The sequence below is a fragment of the Dendrobates tinctorius genome, unplaced genomic scaffold (assembly GCF_039654945.1).
Source record: "Dendrobates tinctorius isolate UK_male_01 unplaced genomic scaffold, ASM3965494v1 ptg000084l, whole genome shotgun sequence".
NCBI lineage: Eukaryota > Metazoa > Chordata > Amphibia > Anura > Dendrobatidae > Dendrobates > Dendrobates tinctorius.
The window spans coordinates 8878555-8894235 of record NW_027361752.1 but is presented as its reverse complement, the minus strand read 5'-3'; the positions used below and the strand labels follow the sequence as shown (position 1 = coordinate 8894235).

Here is a 15681-nt window from a genome sequence, read left to right as displayed (position 1 = left end):
AATGGGGGGTCACTTATGGGGGGTTCTGCTGTGCTGGCACATTAGGAGCTCTCCCGGTGTCATGATACCAGCAAACCATAACTGTAAAATCTGCACTATAATATGGCGCTCCTTCCCTTCTGAGCTTTGCACTGTGCCTGAAAAATAGTTCCTGATTTTATGTAGGGTATGGCACAATAAGGAGAAATTGCACAACTTATGTGGTCCATTTTTTTCCTTTTAGCCATTATAAAAATTAAAAATTTGAGGCTAAAACAACATTTTAGAGCTGAAAATTTAATTATTCTTTCTTCACCGCCCAATGATATAAAATTCTGTGAAGCACATGTGGTGTCAACATGCTCACCGCACCCCTAGATGAATTCATAGGGACTTGTAATTTGTAAAATTAGGTCACTTATGGGGGGGATTTCTGCTGTTCTGGCACCTCAGGGCTCTGCTAATGTGACATGGCACTCTCAAACCATTGCAGCAAAACATGATCCCACGAATCAGTAGGATCCGTTGAAGCATTCCAGAGTTATTGCTTCATTAATTGACACAGGTCATAATTGTAAAATTTAGTGTGGTCATGAAGGTGGAAACGGGCTAGGGGGAAGGGGTTAATGCATAGAAAAACAATAAGCCATCATGCTCACCTTTTTCTCTGCTTGGTGTCCTCTTCTGAAGCAGACAGCTGACTTCAGTGTGTAAGCGACAGGAGCACATGGCGTCCCTGCCATGCACCCTCAGTCACTGACAGCTGCTGGCCTCTGGCCGGCAGTATTACCACGCACATACCCGACAATACACTTAACTGGATGTTTGTCATCGAACGCACATCCACTTGAAATTTCAGCTGGTGTCAGCGGTCCGCTCACCCTTATGGACGCAGTTGTGACCTCTGCGATCGCGGTCTTTACGCCTTTGCCAGTATGGACAGACGTGACTGGTCATCATCTGGACTGAACAGAAAGTATATAGACCAGCCGAGGATGTGGGCAGCATTGGACCTGGTGCCAGGCAGAGTTAGGGCAATTATTACTTTTATTATTTTACAGCATTTGGGACTGTTATTTTCTTTGTGATAGTACAACTTCTGTAATATTTGTTTCTGCCTAAGGATCCTCCAATTGATCATGTCTTACTCTTCTCCTTTTCTTTTTGCAGATTGGTGAAGGTTCGGTGCAGCTGTCGGTTGAACTTTGCGGCTGTGCGTTACAGTTGGATCTTAAGGATGACTCCGAGACAAAATCTTTAATTTATAAGACCATAGCTTACCTTTTACCCACTGACTTGGAGATTTGCAGGGTCTGCGCACTGTCCGTTTTCTTCCTGGAGCGGACCGTAGAATCATACCGAGTTGTTGAGCGGTTGTATAGAAACTCTGATGAGGATTACAATGAGTTTTCCAGCTACGTTGAGAATCGGGTACGCTTTGAACTACTTCCAATATTAAAAAGGGGATTAGTATTTGATCCTGAATTTTGGAATTTCTCCATGATCCAAACAAACTGTTCTGCTCTGCTGGGAAAGGAAGCTGCTGTGCTGGCTTTATCCAACGCTGACCCGCCGGATAATGTTGAACAGCTAAGCTTGCCTGTGGAAAGCGCTGTAACGCCATTACACAATGGAGAACTGAAGCACAAGGAAAGCCGTTTCCGGCTACGAGCCACATCGGAGCCCAAGAAAAACCATACAGTGCTCATCCCCTCGAAGTTGGACACTGTCACACCCAGGCATCTTTGTGCCTTGTGCAATAGACAATTTTTGGGCGGTCACATACTTCGACATGCACAGACTCATCATAAAAGAGGTTGGTTTTCATGCGTTATGTGTGTCCGCAAGTTCAGAAGTAAATTGTCCATGCTCAGGCACCTAAAACATCATCTAAAGAAATTGCAACGTCGTCCCACAGAAAATTCTCTTGACCCTTCATCGGACTCTTTGCAGACATATTCTAATGATGTGAATTCTTCAGAGGAGTCGTCTTCATCCTCGAAGACTGGAAATTCTAACCAGGACTTGCTGGTGAATGAGTCAACCTTTCCTGGGGAAAACCACAACGTTGACCGTAATGAAGGAGATGTCAATTACTCTACGGCTACACAGACTTCATTCTTGACAGATGTCAGTAATTCAGATGACGCTGGTGCACTAGGTGACGTAGAAGAAGGTGCCAGCAACGAACTGAGTCACAACATGAAATTAAACGGCTCTTTGTTTTGTAGAGAAGACCCCGTTGTCCATCGCAAGGTTGATTATCCGTGCCCTGCTCAGGGTTGTCACAGAGTTTTCCACAAGGTAAGGGCCTTGAATAAGCATGCACGAAACGCACATCCGTCTGACGTCAAGGTACAGCAGCACATCATGACATGGAATAAAGGAAAGTGCCGCTACTGCCAGAGAAAGTTTGTAAATTGCACACATTTCATTGACCATCTGAAGATGCACTACTATCCCAACGTCTACTTCTGCCAGCAGTTACATTGCAATGAGCGATACAAGTTCTCGTCTCAACTTGCTGAACATAAGCAAAGCCACAAGACCTTCGAAGTTCAGTGCGGATACAAGAACTGTCTCGAGGTTTTCAATGAACGTTCTTCCCTGTATGAACACGAAGCTCAGCACTATGAACAACATCAAATGGAGAGTAACGCTTCTTTACAGATTGAGGTGTCTGTAAAAAGTGTCCCTGTTTCTCTACAGATCGAGGAGTCTGTAGATAGTGTCCCTGTTTCTTTACAAGTCGAGGAGTCTGTAGAAAGTGTCCCCATTTCTTTACAAATCGTGCAGCCTGTGGAAAGTCTCCCTGTTTCTTTACAGAATGTGGAGTCTGTAGAAAGTTTCCCTGTTTCTTTACAAATTGAGGCATCTGTAGAAAGTGTCCCTGTTTCTTTACACAACGTGAAATCTGTAGAAACTGTTCCTGTTCTGCGCAAGGGTGGTAAAAACCTAGACCGCCGACTGATCACATCTAGCAAAAAAGTACAGGCTGCCCGGAAAGAGGAAATTCTAGACCTGCCCATTCCCATTTGGAAGTCAAAAAAGGATCTAGCAGAACCAAAGACCTATAAACAAGCAGAGAAGAAAATGAATGGGGTTGTGCTTTTACCTGATCAGGCCATCCAGGCAAGCTTCCCCTTTAGTATGGGTCCAATTCATAAAGCCCTCCAGGCTGCTGATGAGGAGCAAAGCTTCAAAGGACAAGGTGCTCCGGAGCCGAGCGTTCTGGTGGAAACATCGGCAACTGTAGATGATACAGAAACGGATAAAACAAAACCACCCGGCTCCGACACGGTACAGGAGACTCCGCCAGCAAAAGCTGCTGAAAGCCCACAGACTCTCGCTAAACCAAATGTGACCGCTTCCTTCACTACGTACGGCTCTGTGGCAGTGCCGTCTTTTCGGAGGCCATTGCCATCCAGCTATCTAGCAGAACAGTACATAAGTATGCCAAAACGTTGGAAAAATGACCAGGGACACACTTCTCAAGACCATGCAGTAGCTAAAACTCCAGTGGAGAAATTTAGATGTGGGAAGTGCCTAACGAATTACTGTAGCAACGAAGCACTTGAGAAGCATCTAGCACAAAAGAAGTGTCAGCTGTACTTCGGTTTTGACTCAGATGATGAAAGTAAGTAATAGAGAAAAATGTAGATGCATGTAAAAATAAAAAAAAATCTTCAAATTTTGAAATACCATTTTTTTTTAATCGTTCATTTGCATCCTTTATAAATACCGAGTGTCTGCAAAACTGATACAAATCCGTAAGAGCTCCTGCTCCAGGTCCTGACTGCTTTCTCAGCTGTCCTCACTCTTCTCTGTTAGGCCTAAATAGAGTACATACCAATTACATGACTATGGTTTTTCGTTTGGCACACTCCGTGTCCTCCCCAAAAATCACAGAGACAATACCGATTTGATCCAACTCATGGATCAACACAGATTGTATAAGTCTATGGGTGTGTAAAAATCGCACACAGCACATGGACGTCATTATACCATTTTTAAAATTGCAATAAGTAGGAGAAACTCTGCAATTTTTCAATTTTTTTTTTTTTTTTTTACTTATGTGCATTTGGGAAAATTACTTTTGATTAAGAAGCATGCTAAAACACTGCTCAGCCTGTTTGATTTTATTTTTATAATGTACAAGAAAAAAATGGAAGTCTGAATTAAGCTTGAGATGACCATAAGGAGGGGGTTATACCGAAATCTCCACAGTGTAGAGAGAGGGGAAAGTATCTACAGCCTCGGGGAGGGCAGAAAACAAAAATGGGCTGCAAAAAAGGAGAGGCACATAATGAGTAAAAAAATTGCAGGATAGAAGGTGCACTAAATGAGCTACAGAAGACAGCACCCTGGATACACACAGACCTCACATCCAGCCTGTATTAAAGTATGTGCCCACAATGGCTTCTTCAGGCGAGTTCTGCTCCAAGACCTGCCTGGAAGAGAATGAACGTATTCACTGTAATGTCAAAACGACTTGCTGTTGATACGTTCCATCTATTTAAGCTTCTTATAGATGATTCAGACTTCGAAAGCTGCCAGGCAACAAAAAGATGTGACCACACCATTCTTCAGACTGCTTCTGATTGGAAGCCACTCACTATTCTATACATAATTTTAAAGCAAAAAAATCCCACACAGGTCTTAATAAAAGACACTTCAAAAATAAAATGTCATGTACACATATCCTTAACCGAGAGGGAAACTCCCACAAGAAAAAAATCTGAAGCTTAAAGGGGGTATTCCCATCTCCCAACATTCTATCCCAATATGTAGTAGGAGTAATAATAATATTAGCAAATACCTCCAATTAGAAATGTAGTATAGTTCTTAAGATTCTCTGTTTCCTCATGCGCAGACATTGCTGGACCTTAGGTATTCCTGGTTGCGTCCACTGAGGTGACATTTAGTTAGCTAGTTGCTAATGATTGTAACCTTGGATACCTAAGGTCCTGCCATGCCTGCAGATGAGGAAAGAGACATAGAGAATAAAGAAAAACTATACTACATGTCTAACTGGAGGTATTTGATAATGCCTTGTACATATTGGTATAGGATCTTGGAGATGGAAATATCCTTTTAAAGGGAATCTCTCATCATGAAAATGCCATCCAGTCTGCTGGCACCATGTTGTAGAGCTGAGTAGTTTTGTGAGGCAAAAAATCAGTTTTACCTGTGTTTTAGTCATTTAATCCTCTGCTCTTTCTGCAAGGTTTGGTCCAGTGGGCGGTCCTAACAGTGACTGACAGCTTTCTATATATAAGCATACATACAGAGGTAGCCAGCAGACTGGACGGCATCTTTATGGTGACAAGTTCTCTTTACATCTGGCTACACACTGAATATCGGGGGGGGGGGCTGCAAATGAATGAAGACTTCATCCTAAAAATTCTGCAGTGTTAACTAAAGGCAAACACTTACATATGCAAGAAAACTCCACCATTATCAGTACAGCTTGAAGGAAAGTGATTAGGGCTGACTGAATAGCTTTGGATAAGCGCTTACCGAAGAGCTGCATTAGCAGCTCGGATACCGGGAGCGCTCCCGATAATCTGCTGTCCGGCGTCGCAGCTGCACGTGTCACGGCTGTGTGACAGTCACCACACCCAGGCTGTCTATGTATGTGTTGTGACTGTCACACAGCAGCTGCGGCGCCGAACAGCTGATTATCGGGAGCGCTCCAGGTTCCCGAAGCAGATATTCGGATAAGCACTTGTCCGAAGGTATTCGATCAACCCTAAAAGTAATGCTTTAAAGGGAAAACTCCAAAAAGTAAAGGTGCCTGTAGACATTATAATTTCGTTGATGAATACGAGCAAAATCAACTAAAGCTATCATTGTCAGGAAAAACACTTTTATAAATAATCCTATTCTTGGGTGCTGCTGGTGTCCACCATGTCAAGGGTCTGGCACTGCAATTAATCTTATGCTGGGGTTATGAACAGATCCCCACACAGAACTGGTTCTCCCGAGTGAGCAGCGCTCCTTGGAGGACCACATCCCATTGTGAAGCCCCACACCATGCGTGATACCTGCCGATCGTGCACACCTCTCAGCAGTTGTGTGGGGCATAATGTCATTGACATTGTTCACTTCTGATACTGAAATTTTGCTCTTTAAACTGTGACGGATAACGCCTTTATAAGGGTGAATGGGATTGGTTTATTCAGATAAGTGGAAGTAAATCTCTTCAGCCCCAAGCCAAGATTTGTAAACATGGATTCATGTACCCCCCCAAGAGGTTGTCCCCATAAGGCCTGTTTCACACTTCCGTTTTTGACCATCAGTCAAAATCCGCCATTTTTGCAAAAAAACGGATCTGCCATTTTTTTGGCGGATCTGTTTTGTTCCCCATTGACTTTCATTACTGGAGGATCTTGACGGATGGCCATCCGTTGGATCCGTTTTGCAGATCCGTCAATTTTTTTTGCGTCCGCCGAGATGCCTGGACGGACCATGTAACGTTTTTTTGTAGTGCAGGATCCGCATTTTTATACAGGGCATGCCCGGAGGAATGAAGTCAGGAGGAAATTTAACCCTGAAATCATCTCTCCCTCTTCCTGGGCAGCGGTTCCTTTAAAATTCTTCATTCGGCGGATCCGTCAACAAAAACGGATCCGGTGGCATCCGTTCACATCAGTTAGGAACGAATCCGCTTTTCCACCCGATTTTAACTGTCACAAAAAACTGAAGTGTGAAACAGGCCTAACCTGTCACAGGAATCTGGCTACTACACTACCAGCTAGTAACGCTGCTGGGGTTCAGCATCTCAATCACATTTCTGTAAAAAAATTGTTTTGTTTTGTTGGCATTAGGTAGTGAAAGGACTCGTCCAACGCTTGGGCACACAAGGCTGAGGACCGTACACCTCATGTTCTAGCTAGTGATTTGAGGCTGCTAGACAGCCTGAATACATGTGGGAGTTGCCTGTTTGTTAGGCTATCCCCTAATGTATTCAGGCTGTCTAGCAGCCTCAAATCATGCAGCTGAGCTGACAAAAACTAAATCTGCAAGCACGCCAAAATACTCGGAGATCTCCCCAGCATGTTCGCTCATCACTAGTCCCAGCTTATGTGTACGGTCCTCTACTCTGTGCACAATACACATGTCCTGGTCTCCTCTCCATGGTGTCTTGGCCCCATCTATCCTTCCTAGTGCACAAACAGCTATTTAGCAATGGCACGTATAGCACGACATACCCCAGCGGCACCAACATAGTGACAGATTTCCTGTTACTCTCTTCATGGCAAACTGCAAAGATGCAGAATCCATTTCACGATGTTACTTTGCCAATGGCACCATAACGTGACAGTCAGTGGCTGACCTCACCATGTGCTATAAGGCCACGTTCGCACTTTCAGTATTTGATGAGTTTTTTACCTCAGTATTTGTAAGCCAAAACCAGGAGTGGGACAATCTGAGGAAAAGTATAACAGAAATGCGTCACCGCTTCTGTATTTATCACTCACTCCTGATTTTGGCTTACAAATACTGAGGTAAAAAGCTCTCCAAATCCTGAAGGTGTGACCATGGCCTTAATATCTGTAGTGAGACGGCTTATATAACGGTGATGAAGCCTCGTGCAGGACGCTGTCCTCCACATACTGATAGATTCCCAGTACTGTCACTTCTGAGGTCCTGCTGGTTGCGTGTGCTGATATTATTTCTGTCAGTAGTTAGTAGCTGCTCCTGAGAACTGTGTGTGGAGCAGTAAGACACCCACTTACTCTCTTGCCATGTGTCGGTTTTTCTTGAGGTAACCGCTGTTCTCCTGAATCTGGGGCTATTTCTTCCTGCTAAACAGCAATAGCACAAAAATAGAACTTGAAAATCCTCCAAAAATTCAAAAATAACAGCAAAAAAGGCAGAGATGCTTACCTGCCAAGGCCTCCAAACAAATGCATGGACCCATATAGTTAAGATGGCGGCAACACAGGTGCAAGAATACCGCTCACATCCTACCCATCCATGGAGGGGGCAGCTGCTTGGTATATAAATGCACAATGAAGACTTGTATATGGTGCTGTTCACACTATGGCAATGCACAGTTCTTAACTATATGCTAACACGGTACAAAGATATACATCTTTCCTTTAGGCTATGGGCCCACGTTGCGTGTTAAAACGCACACTAAAAACCGAACTCCTTCCCAGAAATCGCGTGTTTTTTTCCATGCGATTTCACCGCAATTCTGTTCGCGATTTTGCCGCGACTCTCTCAAGCGCTTTCCAAGCGATTTGAAGCATCACTTGGAAAGTGATTGACAGGTTGGTCACACTCGTCAAACATAGTGTTTGACAAGTGTGAGCAGCTTTTTACTATTGAGGCCGCCTATGCGGCCTCAATAGTAAAAGATAAAATGTTAAAAATGATAAAAAAAATAAAAAATCGGGGTATATTTATCTTCCGACGTCCCGCGCTGCCATCCCGGTCCTCAGCGTTCCCAGCGATGCCTTGCGAGACATGTGATGATGTTGGTCTCGCGTTACTATAGCGATCTCGCGAGACCAACGTCATCACAGGACCTTGCCGCAAGGTATTACTGGGAACGCTGTGGCCCGGGATGGCAGCGCGGGACGTCGGAAGGTAAATATACCCCGATTTTTTTATTTTTTATTCTTTTTTTGCAGAGGTAGGCAGTCTCCTCTCCTCCACACCGTGGGTACCAACCGCACATGAGACACTTAACTTCCCGCATGGTGGGCCTTAACTTCCCGCATGGTGGGCATAGCCACATGCGGGAAGTAAGCGATTCTCATGCATTCCTATGGGTGTGGAATCTTGGCAATTCTTTGCGATTCCGCACAAAAGAATGACCATGCTGCGATTTTTCTCCGCGATGCGATTCCGCCTCGGAAAAAAGCGCAGCATTAGCACAGCATGTGCGGAATACCATAGGAATGCATGGGGGGCGTTCTGTACACTATTTTAAAACGTTTTTGCGCCGAAAATCGCAAAAACGCTTTAAAATCGCTTCGTGGGCGCACAGCCTCAAAGACTGGCACTTCTACCAGGGTCATCCAGACGATCAAAAGTTAAGAACTACAATTGTTCTAAGGTAATAGAAATAATGGGATTTGCCGTTTTCTTGACCACTGATCCGGCACAGACCTTTCTACAGCATCTTGGGTCTTTGTTTACATGCCAACACGTGACCACTGCAGCCAATCAGTAGGTGAATCGGTCACATGTGCACTGCTGAACGGTGATGGTAGTGTGGCAAGTAATGTGTGCAATCCTAATTAGTAGGACCATGGTGTACATCCGGGCAAGTGTGGCCAGTCTTACTGTCCTAGGTGCTGCTCGCCTTCAGACAACCCCTTCACATAGTCAGCAAGTAACTATTAAGGCGCAGTCAGACGGCCGTGTAACACGGACGACGATCGCTCGCAGTGCAGGGACTGGACAATGGCTCTCCTGACCTGAGCGTGACATCATCAAGTATTCCTATGCACCTGTCGCGCTCGGGTCTGTAGAGCCAGCGGCCAGTCTGAGGGTCGCGATGCGATCGTCATCGTGTTATACGGCTGTCTGACCAGAGTTTGTAACTCTTTTCTGTTTCTTACTAAATTCTTCTCAGCTAAATTTATGATCAGATCAATAAATGAAGAGATGAACTTTCAGATGGCCATAAATCAGCACAGAGGAGGTCCGTAAAAGACAGAATTAGGCCACGTGCACACATTCAGGATTTGGTGAGTTTTTTACCTCAGTATTTGTAATCCAAAACCAGGAGTGGGTGATAAACACAGAAGTGGTGACGTGCTTCTATTAGACTTTTCCTCTGATTGTTCCTCTCCTGGTTTTGGCTTCCAAATACTGACCAAATACTGAGGTAAAATACTGACCAAATACTCAACAGGTGCATGTGGCCTTACATACGCCCCCATCAGAACAAGCTCACTGACCGATTCACAGTTAAGTCATTCTGCAGCGGAGAGTGGAAAAAGAGGCTATAGAAGGCAAATGGTGCAGAATATTTCATGGAATCCAGTTGCTAAAATTTTGAGCTCAGTTTTTTACATTTAAGTAACAAAAAATATAACTCTAACTGATGCAATATATTTTACCTTGATGTATAAAATATAATATTAAATTTTTTTTTTTTTTTTGCGTAGGTGCCTGGTGAAGACTTGCACAAGACACAAAATGATTCTTTTTTTGTTTCCCAATTTAAATTTGGCCTTAATCAATGAGACTTTACCAGCTTTCGAGTTTTTACTAAGAATCATGTGGAGTGCTAGATGTGTATATTTCAAGTCCAGAAATTGTTCATTTTCACATTTTAGCAGGAAAAAAATAAATAAATAAAAATAATAATGTGCCATGTAATTTTGAAGTGTGTATTGCCTTGAAGACTGATCAAATAAAATATTTTATATTTATCACTACAGCCTGGATCTGGTCATTCTGATGCACGTTCTCTACAGGTGATGGGATTCTTACAATCTGTTACTTTGACTATTAGTTTTGCTAAAATCCACAGCGTATAAGGCAAAGTGCACCCCTTTCACACAGCGGCTTCCCCTACATTCAGTGCCCCGTCAGGGCTGATGGCCAAAGCACTCAGAAAAATGTCCACTTTGTATAGGACCAAACATGCGCAACAGAGCACATGGGGACAACGCCTGCACCATTAAAGTCAATGGCCCCATTGACGCTCATGCCCGAATTCTGTTTTGCAGGAGGGGGAGGGGATTCGGGCATAAGCCCCCGACAGAGCCACTGAAAGTAATAGTAAATGCTGCGTGAAAGGGGGCCTTAGGCTATGTTCCCAAGGTGAGTTTTTTGATGTTGCAGATTTTCTGCACCTATTGGCTAAATTGGTTTACTTATGTTTTTTCACTGTTTTTGAAAAAGTATGTGTTTTTGACGTTGCTTTTTTTTTTTATCTTTTTGGCGCGTCAAGCATTAAATAACATTTTGCTTTGGTTTTGACACTTGCTTGTAATTGGCTTTGAGAAAGCTTTTTATTGTGCGGATTATGTGCGTCTCCACACCATAAATGCACTATTTATTCAGACTCCCATGACAGCACCACGAGAGAGGGGATCCGCCCTTCAGGAACAGGAAACCTACAGATACAAAAGGGCGGCACCTCTCCCACACATCAGTTGGTTTTCTGTTCCTGAGGGGACGGGATCCTACAGACGAGATGCTGTATCACAGGCCGGCCGGCCGGCCGATGCAGGTAGAGAGGGGGTCTCCTACCTCGGCCTGGTGCGGAGCTCCTGGAGGAAGCCACGGTGGCACGGCGGTGGTGTGTGCAGCAGGGAGCAGGCGGCCGGAGGATGTCCGTCTCCATAGAAGATGCCGCTGCTGGTAAGTATGCCCCCGGGGCTCCCGACTCCGGCGGCGCGCTCGCGGTGGTCAGGGGGGCCGGCACGGCTACTGAGTGCTAAGGCCTGGGAGGGCTGCATATTGGAGCGCTCGGGCGTCCCGCGTCACTTCCGGTGATGTCGGGGGCGGAGCCTGGGGGCGCTTCCGGATCGGCGCCACTGCACAGGCGCGAGGACCCAAGATGGCAGCGCCCATCGGTTAAGCGCCGGTTCACCTGACAATAGCGGCGCCAACGGGGCCCTATAAGGGGTGGAGGGCGCGGCAGGAGGAAATCTGTCCGGAGGAGGGGTATATAGGCAGGACCCTAGATGGGTGCCGTGCCTTGGCCACATTATTGCACGCAGTAATGGAGAGTGATCAGGAGCCGCAGCAAAAGCAGCAGTGACAGTCATCACTGCTGCCCCTGGATGACCTTCGGCATGTCAAACAAAAGGAGTCCCGTGACAGTAAGGAGCGTGCGGGACGAAGTGACCAGTCCAGTCATAAAGGCTCCTCTAGACGGACAGGAGCATCGGCTGAGAAAAATCCCCATCATTCTCCGGTACTTAATTGTGGACTGGTAAGTGATCTACGTGAATGTTCACTCCATGACGGGGCCTCCCTCTATGTTTTATTTTAGGGGAAGAAGGCCACAAGTAAAACCAAACAGAATGCGCACTTTGTGCGTGCCCGTTACCAGACTCATGCCCCAAAAGGTTGTGTCCCCCCCCTGTATCCAGCAGACAGTGGCGGAAGAGTCGCCCGTTGTAGCTGCAAGCTTAAGGGACATAGTCAGGGCAGAGATGAAGGAAACCCTGAAATCCATGTCCCAATCAGAAAGCTTAAGGGGTGGGGACCCTGTGGAGTCTGATTCCTCGGTAGAATGGAGGAGAAGGGCTCCCATGTTTCATCTCCCTCGTCCTCATCAGAAGAAGAGGACTCTGGTCGGTTTTGCCTGCCGCTTGATTGAGTAGACAAGCTGGTAAAAGCAGTCAGAGGGACAATGGAAGTGGAGGAGCCTAAGCCTCAGTTATCCATGCAGGATGTCATGTTCGGGGGGCTGGAGCAGAGGAAGCGAAGAGTCTTCTCATTGAACGAAAAAATTAAAGATCTGATCCGCAGAGAGTGGAAGAATCCAGATAAGAGGGTCGCTACCACCAGGCCTCAAGCATAGATACCCCTTCGATGATCCGACAGTGAATAATTGGGACAGAATATTTAGAAATTTAGGAAGGGGAAAGGGAAATTTGTGCTCACCAAAATAGTCCTGTAAGCCGGTCGTGCCTAGGGATCAAATGGCTGACCACCATGTGTTGCAAACATGAAAAGAGAAGGAAGATCCGGCACTGAAGACTTGATAAAATCCACGATGAGTTTTATTCACATAATTTCATGATAAAACCATAAAGGGGAAAACAGACCCCCACGCCTGACGCGTTTCGAACCTTACACCAGGTTCTTCCTCAGAGACATGAAACAAAACAGTTCACAAAATGATTATAAACATTCCTAATCAGCAGAGGGACTCCACACATGTGTATAATCAAAGAGGCAGACAACTAAGCCCTCAAATCACTGGTGGAGTCACTCCCTTGCAAGAAGAAAGAAAAAAAAAAAAAAAAAAAAAAACCGAAAAGACCTAAACAACAAAGGACAAGACATAGAATATATAAAAACATGTGCAATACACACGTATGAATGCATAAATAGATAGCAACTTTCAAATGACAAAAAAAAATCTCAGCACTCAATAGAAATACATTAGATCATTTCTATAATTTAAACCTTGCGGATATCGTGCATCAAGCTTCCCGACAGTGTAGTAAATGTTCCCAGTCACCCCCTCTGGGGGGTTTCAATACCCGTTCTATTCCCTTAACTTTAAGACTGCATAAATTACCCTTGTGTATTTCAAGGAAATGTTTGGACAAGCCAAACACATTCCTACGACTGGACATAGACTCTGGATTAGAAGCGGTGATGTGCTCACTTAGTCTCCTCTTCAGGCTGCGTGTGGTACAGCCAATGTAATATAAACTGCACAATGTGCACTCTGCCATATACACTAAGTGTGTGGTGTTGCAATTCATGTAGGTTTTAATTTTGTAGGTTTGTTGTGTACTAAAATTAACAAATTTATCTGTAATATCCATATAGCGGCACAAACCACACAATTTTTCACCACACTTATAATTGCCCAAGTAATTTAACCACGTAGGTTTAGTGCAATTAGACAAATACAATGAGGTGGACAAAAAATGACTCAAATTTTTAGCTCTCTTTGGAGCACACCTATGTCCACCAGCCAATATCTGCGATAAGACTGGATCTTGATGCAGTAAGGGAAGATGTTTGTTTATGATTTTAATAACACCCTTGTAATCTGAACTGAAAGCGGTAGAAAAAGTGGGAATATTTTTATTTTGATTAGTGTGTACCATGTCATTCTGCAATAAACTACTCCTGGTTTTGTTATCCACTTTTTTAATAGCCCTATTTAACATCCAGTTCTTATAACCCCTTTTTGATAGCCTGGTGCAAATTTTACGACGTTCGGATTCATAAAGAGCGTCATTAGAGCATGATCTTTTGGCACGGATTAATTCACCCAACGGTAAATTTCGTATCACATGTGGCGGGTGACAACTATCCGCATGCAATATGGCATTACCACTGGTATCTTTTCTATATAGGGAAGTATATATATTCCCCGTTTTGACATCTCCCATAATTTTAACATCCAGATATGTGGCACAAATGCCATGTATTTCGTGGGTGAATTTAATATTCAAAGAATTAGTCTCAATATACTCAAAAAACTTAAGCATGCCAGGAGAGGGAGATACATCACAACGATCAAACCACAATAGGATCACGTCATCAATGTATCTCCCCCACCACAGTACATTGTCTAAATAGGGATTATCCATAGTATACTGTATATATATATTTGTTCTCCCAAAAGGACATATATAAGTTGGCCAGAGTAGGAGAAAATTTTGACCCCATCGGGCAGCCACACACCTGAAGATAGTACTTAGTGTCAAATTTGAAAAAATTAGTGTTCAAAAGATGTTGTAACGCCATAATGATAAATTTTTTAAGATCAGAACTGAAATTACTTTCTTCAGTCAAAATGGTGGAAACAGCAGATAATGCCAAATCATGAGGTATACATGAATATAGAGCAACAACATCACATGTTATCCATGTGTGGTGAGGCCCCCATGCAACCTCCTGAAGTGCCTGCAGAAGCTGCTTGGTGTCTGTAATGTGACCTGGTGTTTTCAAAACCAAAGGTTGTAATTTTCTATCTATCCACTCGGAGAGTTTTTCATTAACCCCTCCAATACCGGCCACTATGGGCCTGAAAGGTGGAGGAAACACGCCTTTATGAATTTTGGGTAAGGCGTGAAATACAGGGCACACTGGTTTATCCACATATAAAAAATCAGCCATACGCTTATCCAATACTCCCAAAGCAAGACCCTCCTGCAAAATCACAGATAAACCCTGCTGAATACAGCTTGTAGGATCATTGTTGAGAGGATGATATGTATTAATATCAGATAACATGGATAAAATTTCATTGCGATATAGTAGTGAGTCTAGAATCACCACTGATCCCCCTTTATCTGATTGGCGGACCACTATATGTTGGTTCTTACTTAGTAGATGAAGCGCATGCTGCTCAATTGCAGATAAATTCATACAAGACTGCACATCTGAATCCAACAGAGATTTAACATCACGTTCTATTGCCCTCTGGAAAGTATCCATAATGGGCACTCTAGATATTAGGGGATAAAAAGTGGGGTTAGATATCTGTACATTTGTGTCACATCGTTCTGCTGTATGTTGATTTGTATTCTCCAAACTAGACAACATGTCAAACAAAATTTGATCTCTAACAGGAGCAGCAAGTGGCAACAAATCAACATTGTTTGAACTCAAGGATGATATATCAGAAAATTGATTACCAATACCAGACTCAGGAGTAAAGAAATGTCTCTTAACTGTTGTTAATCGCACGAATCGATTGACATCACATAATGTTTGAAACAAATCCCCTCTACATGTAGGAACAAAGGAAAGTCCTCTCTTCAAAACGCTCAGCTGAGCTTCACTCAGTATGGTAGCTGAAATGTTTATAACTGTAAACTCATCAGACGCAGCAATGTTACCGTTTATTTCCTCCAATGATTCACATTCCGCAGACCATATTGATGCTTTCTTCTTACGTCGGCGTCCACCTCGCCTTGTTTTCTTTGATCGTTTTTTGGGTGTGATGTTAAAGGTAACACCCGGTTAGAGTCCATAGAACCCTCAGAAGTAGTAGGTGAATTAAATGACTGTTCACATGAGGAA

General features: G+C 44.0%; 1 protein-coding gene across 1 annotated transcript in view; it reads left to right on the top strand.

Annotated features, from left to right (window-relative positions):
* The window catches only part of ZNF654 (zinc finger protein 654), a 30790-nt gene extending 20405 nt beyond the window's left edge, over positions 1 to 10385 (top strand). The window contains exons 8-9 of the mRNA XM_073584435.1: positions 1150 to 3616; positions 10113 to 10385. Coding sequence (XP_073440536.1) covers positions 1150 to 3616; positions 10113 to 10123 — 2478 coding nt within the window. The 3' untranslated portion in view covers positions 10124 to 10385. The remainder of the gene's footprint in view (positions 1 to 1149; positions 3617 to 10112) is intronic.
* Positions 10386 to 15681: the final 5296 nt, after the last annotated feature.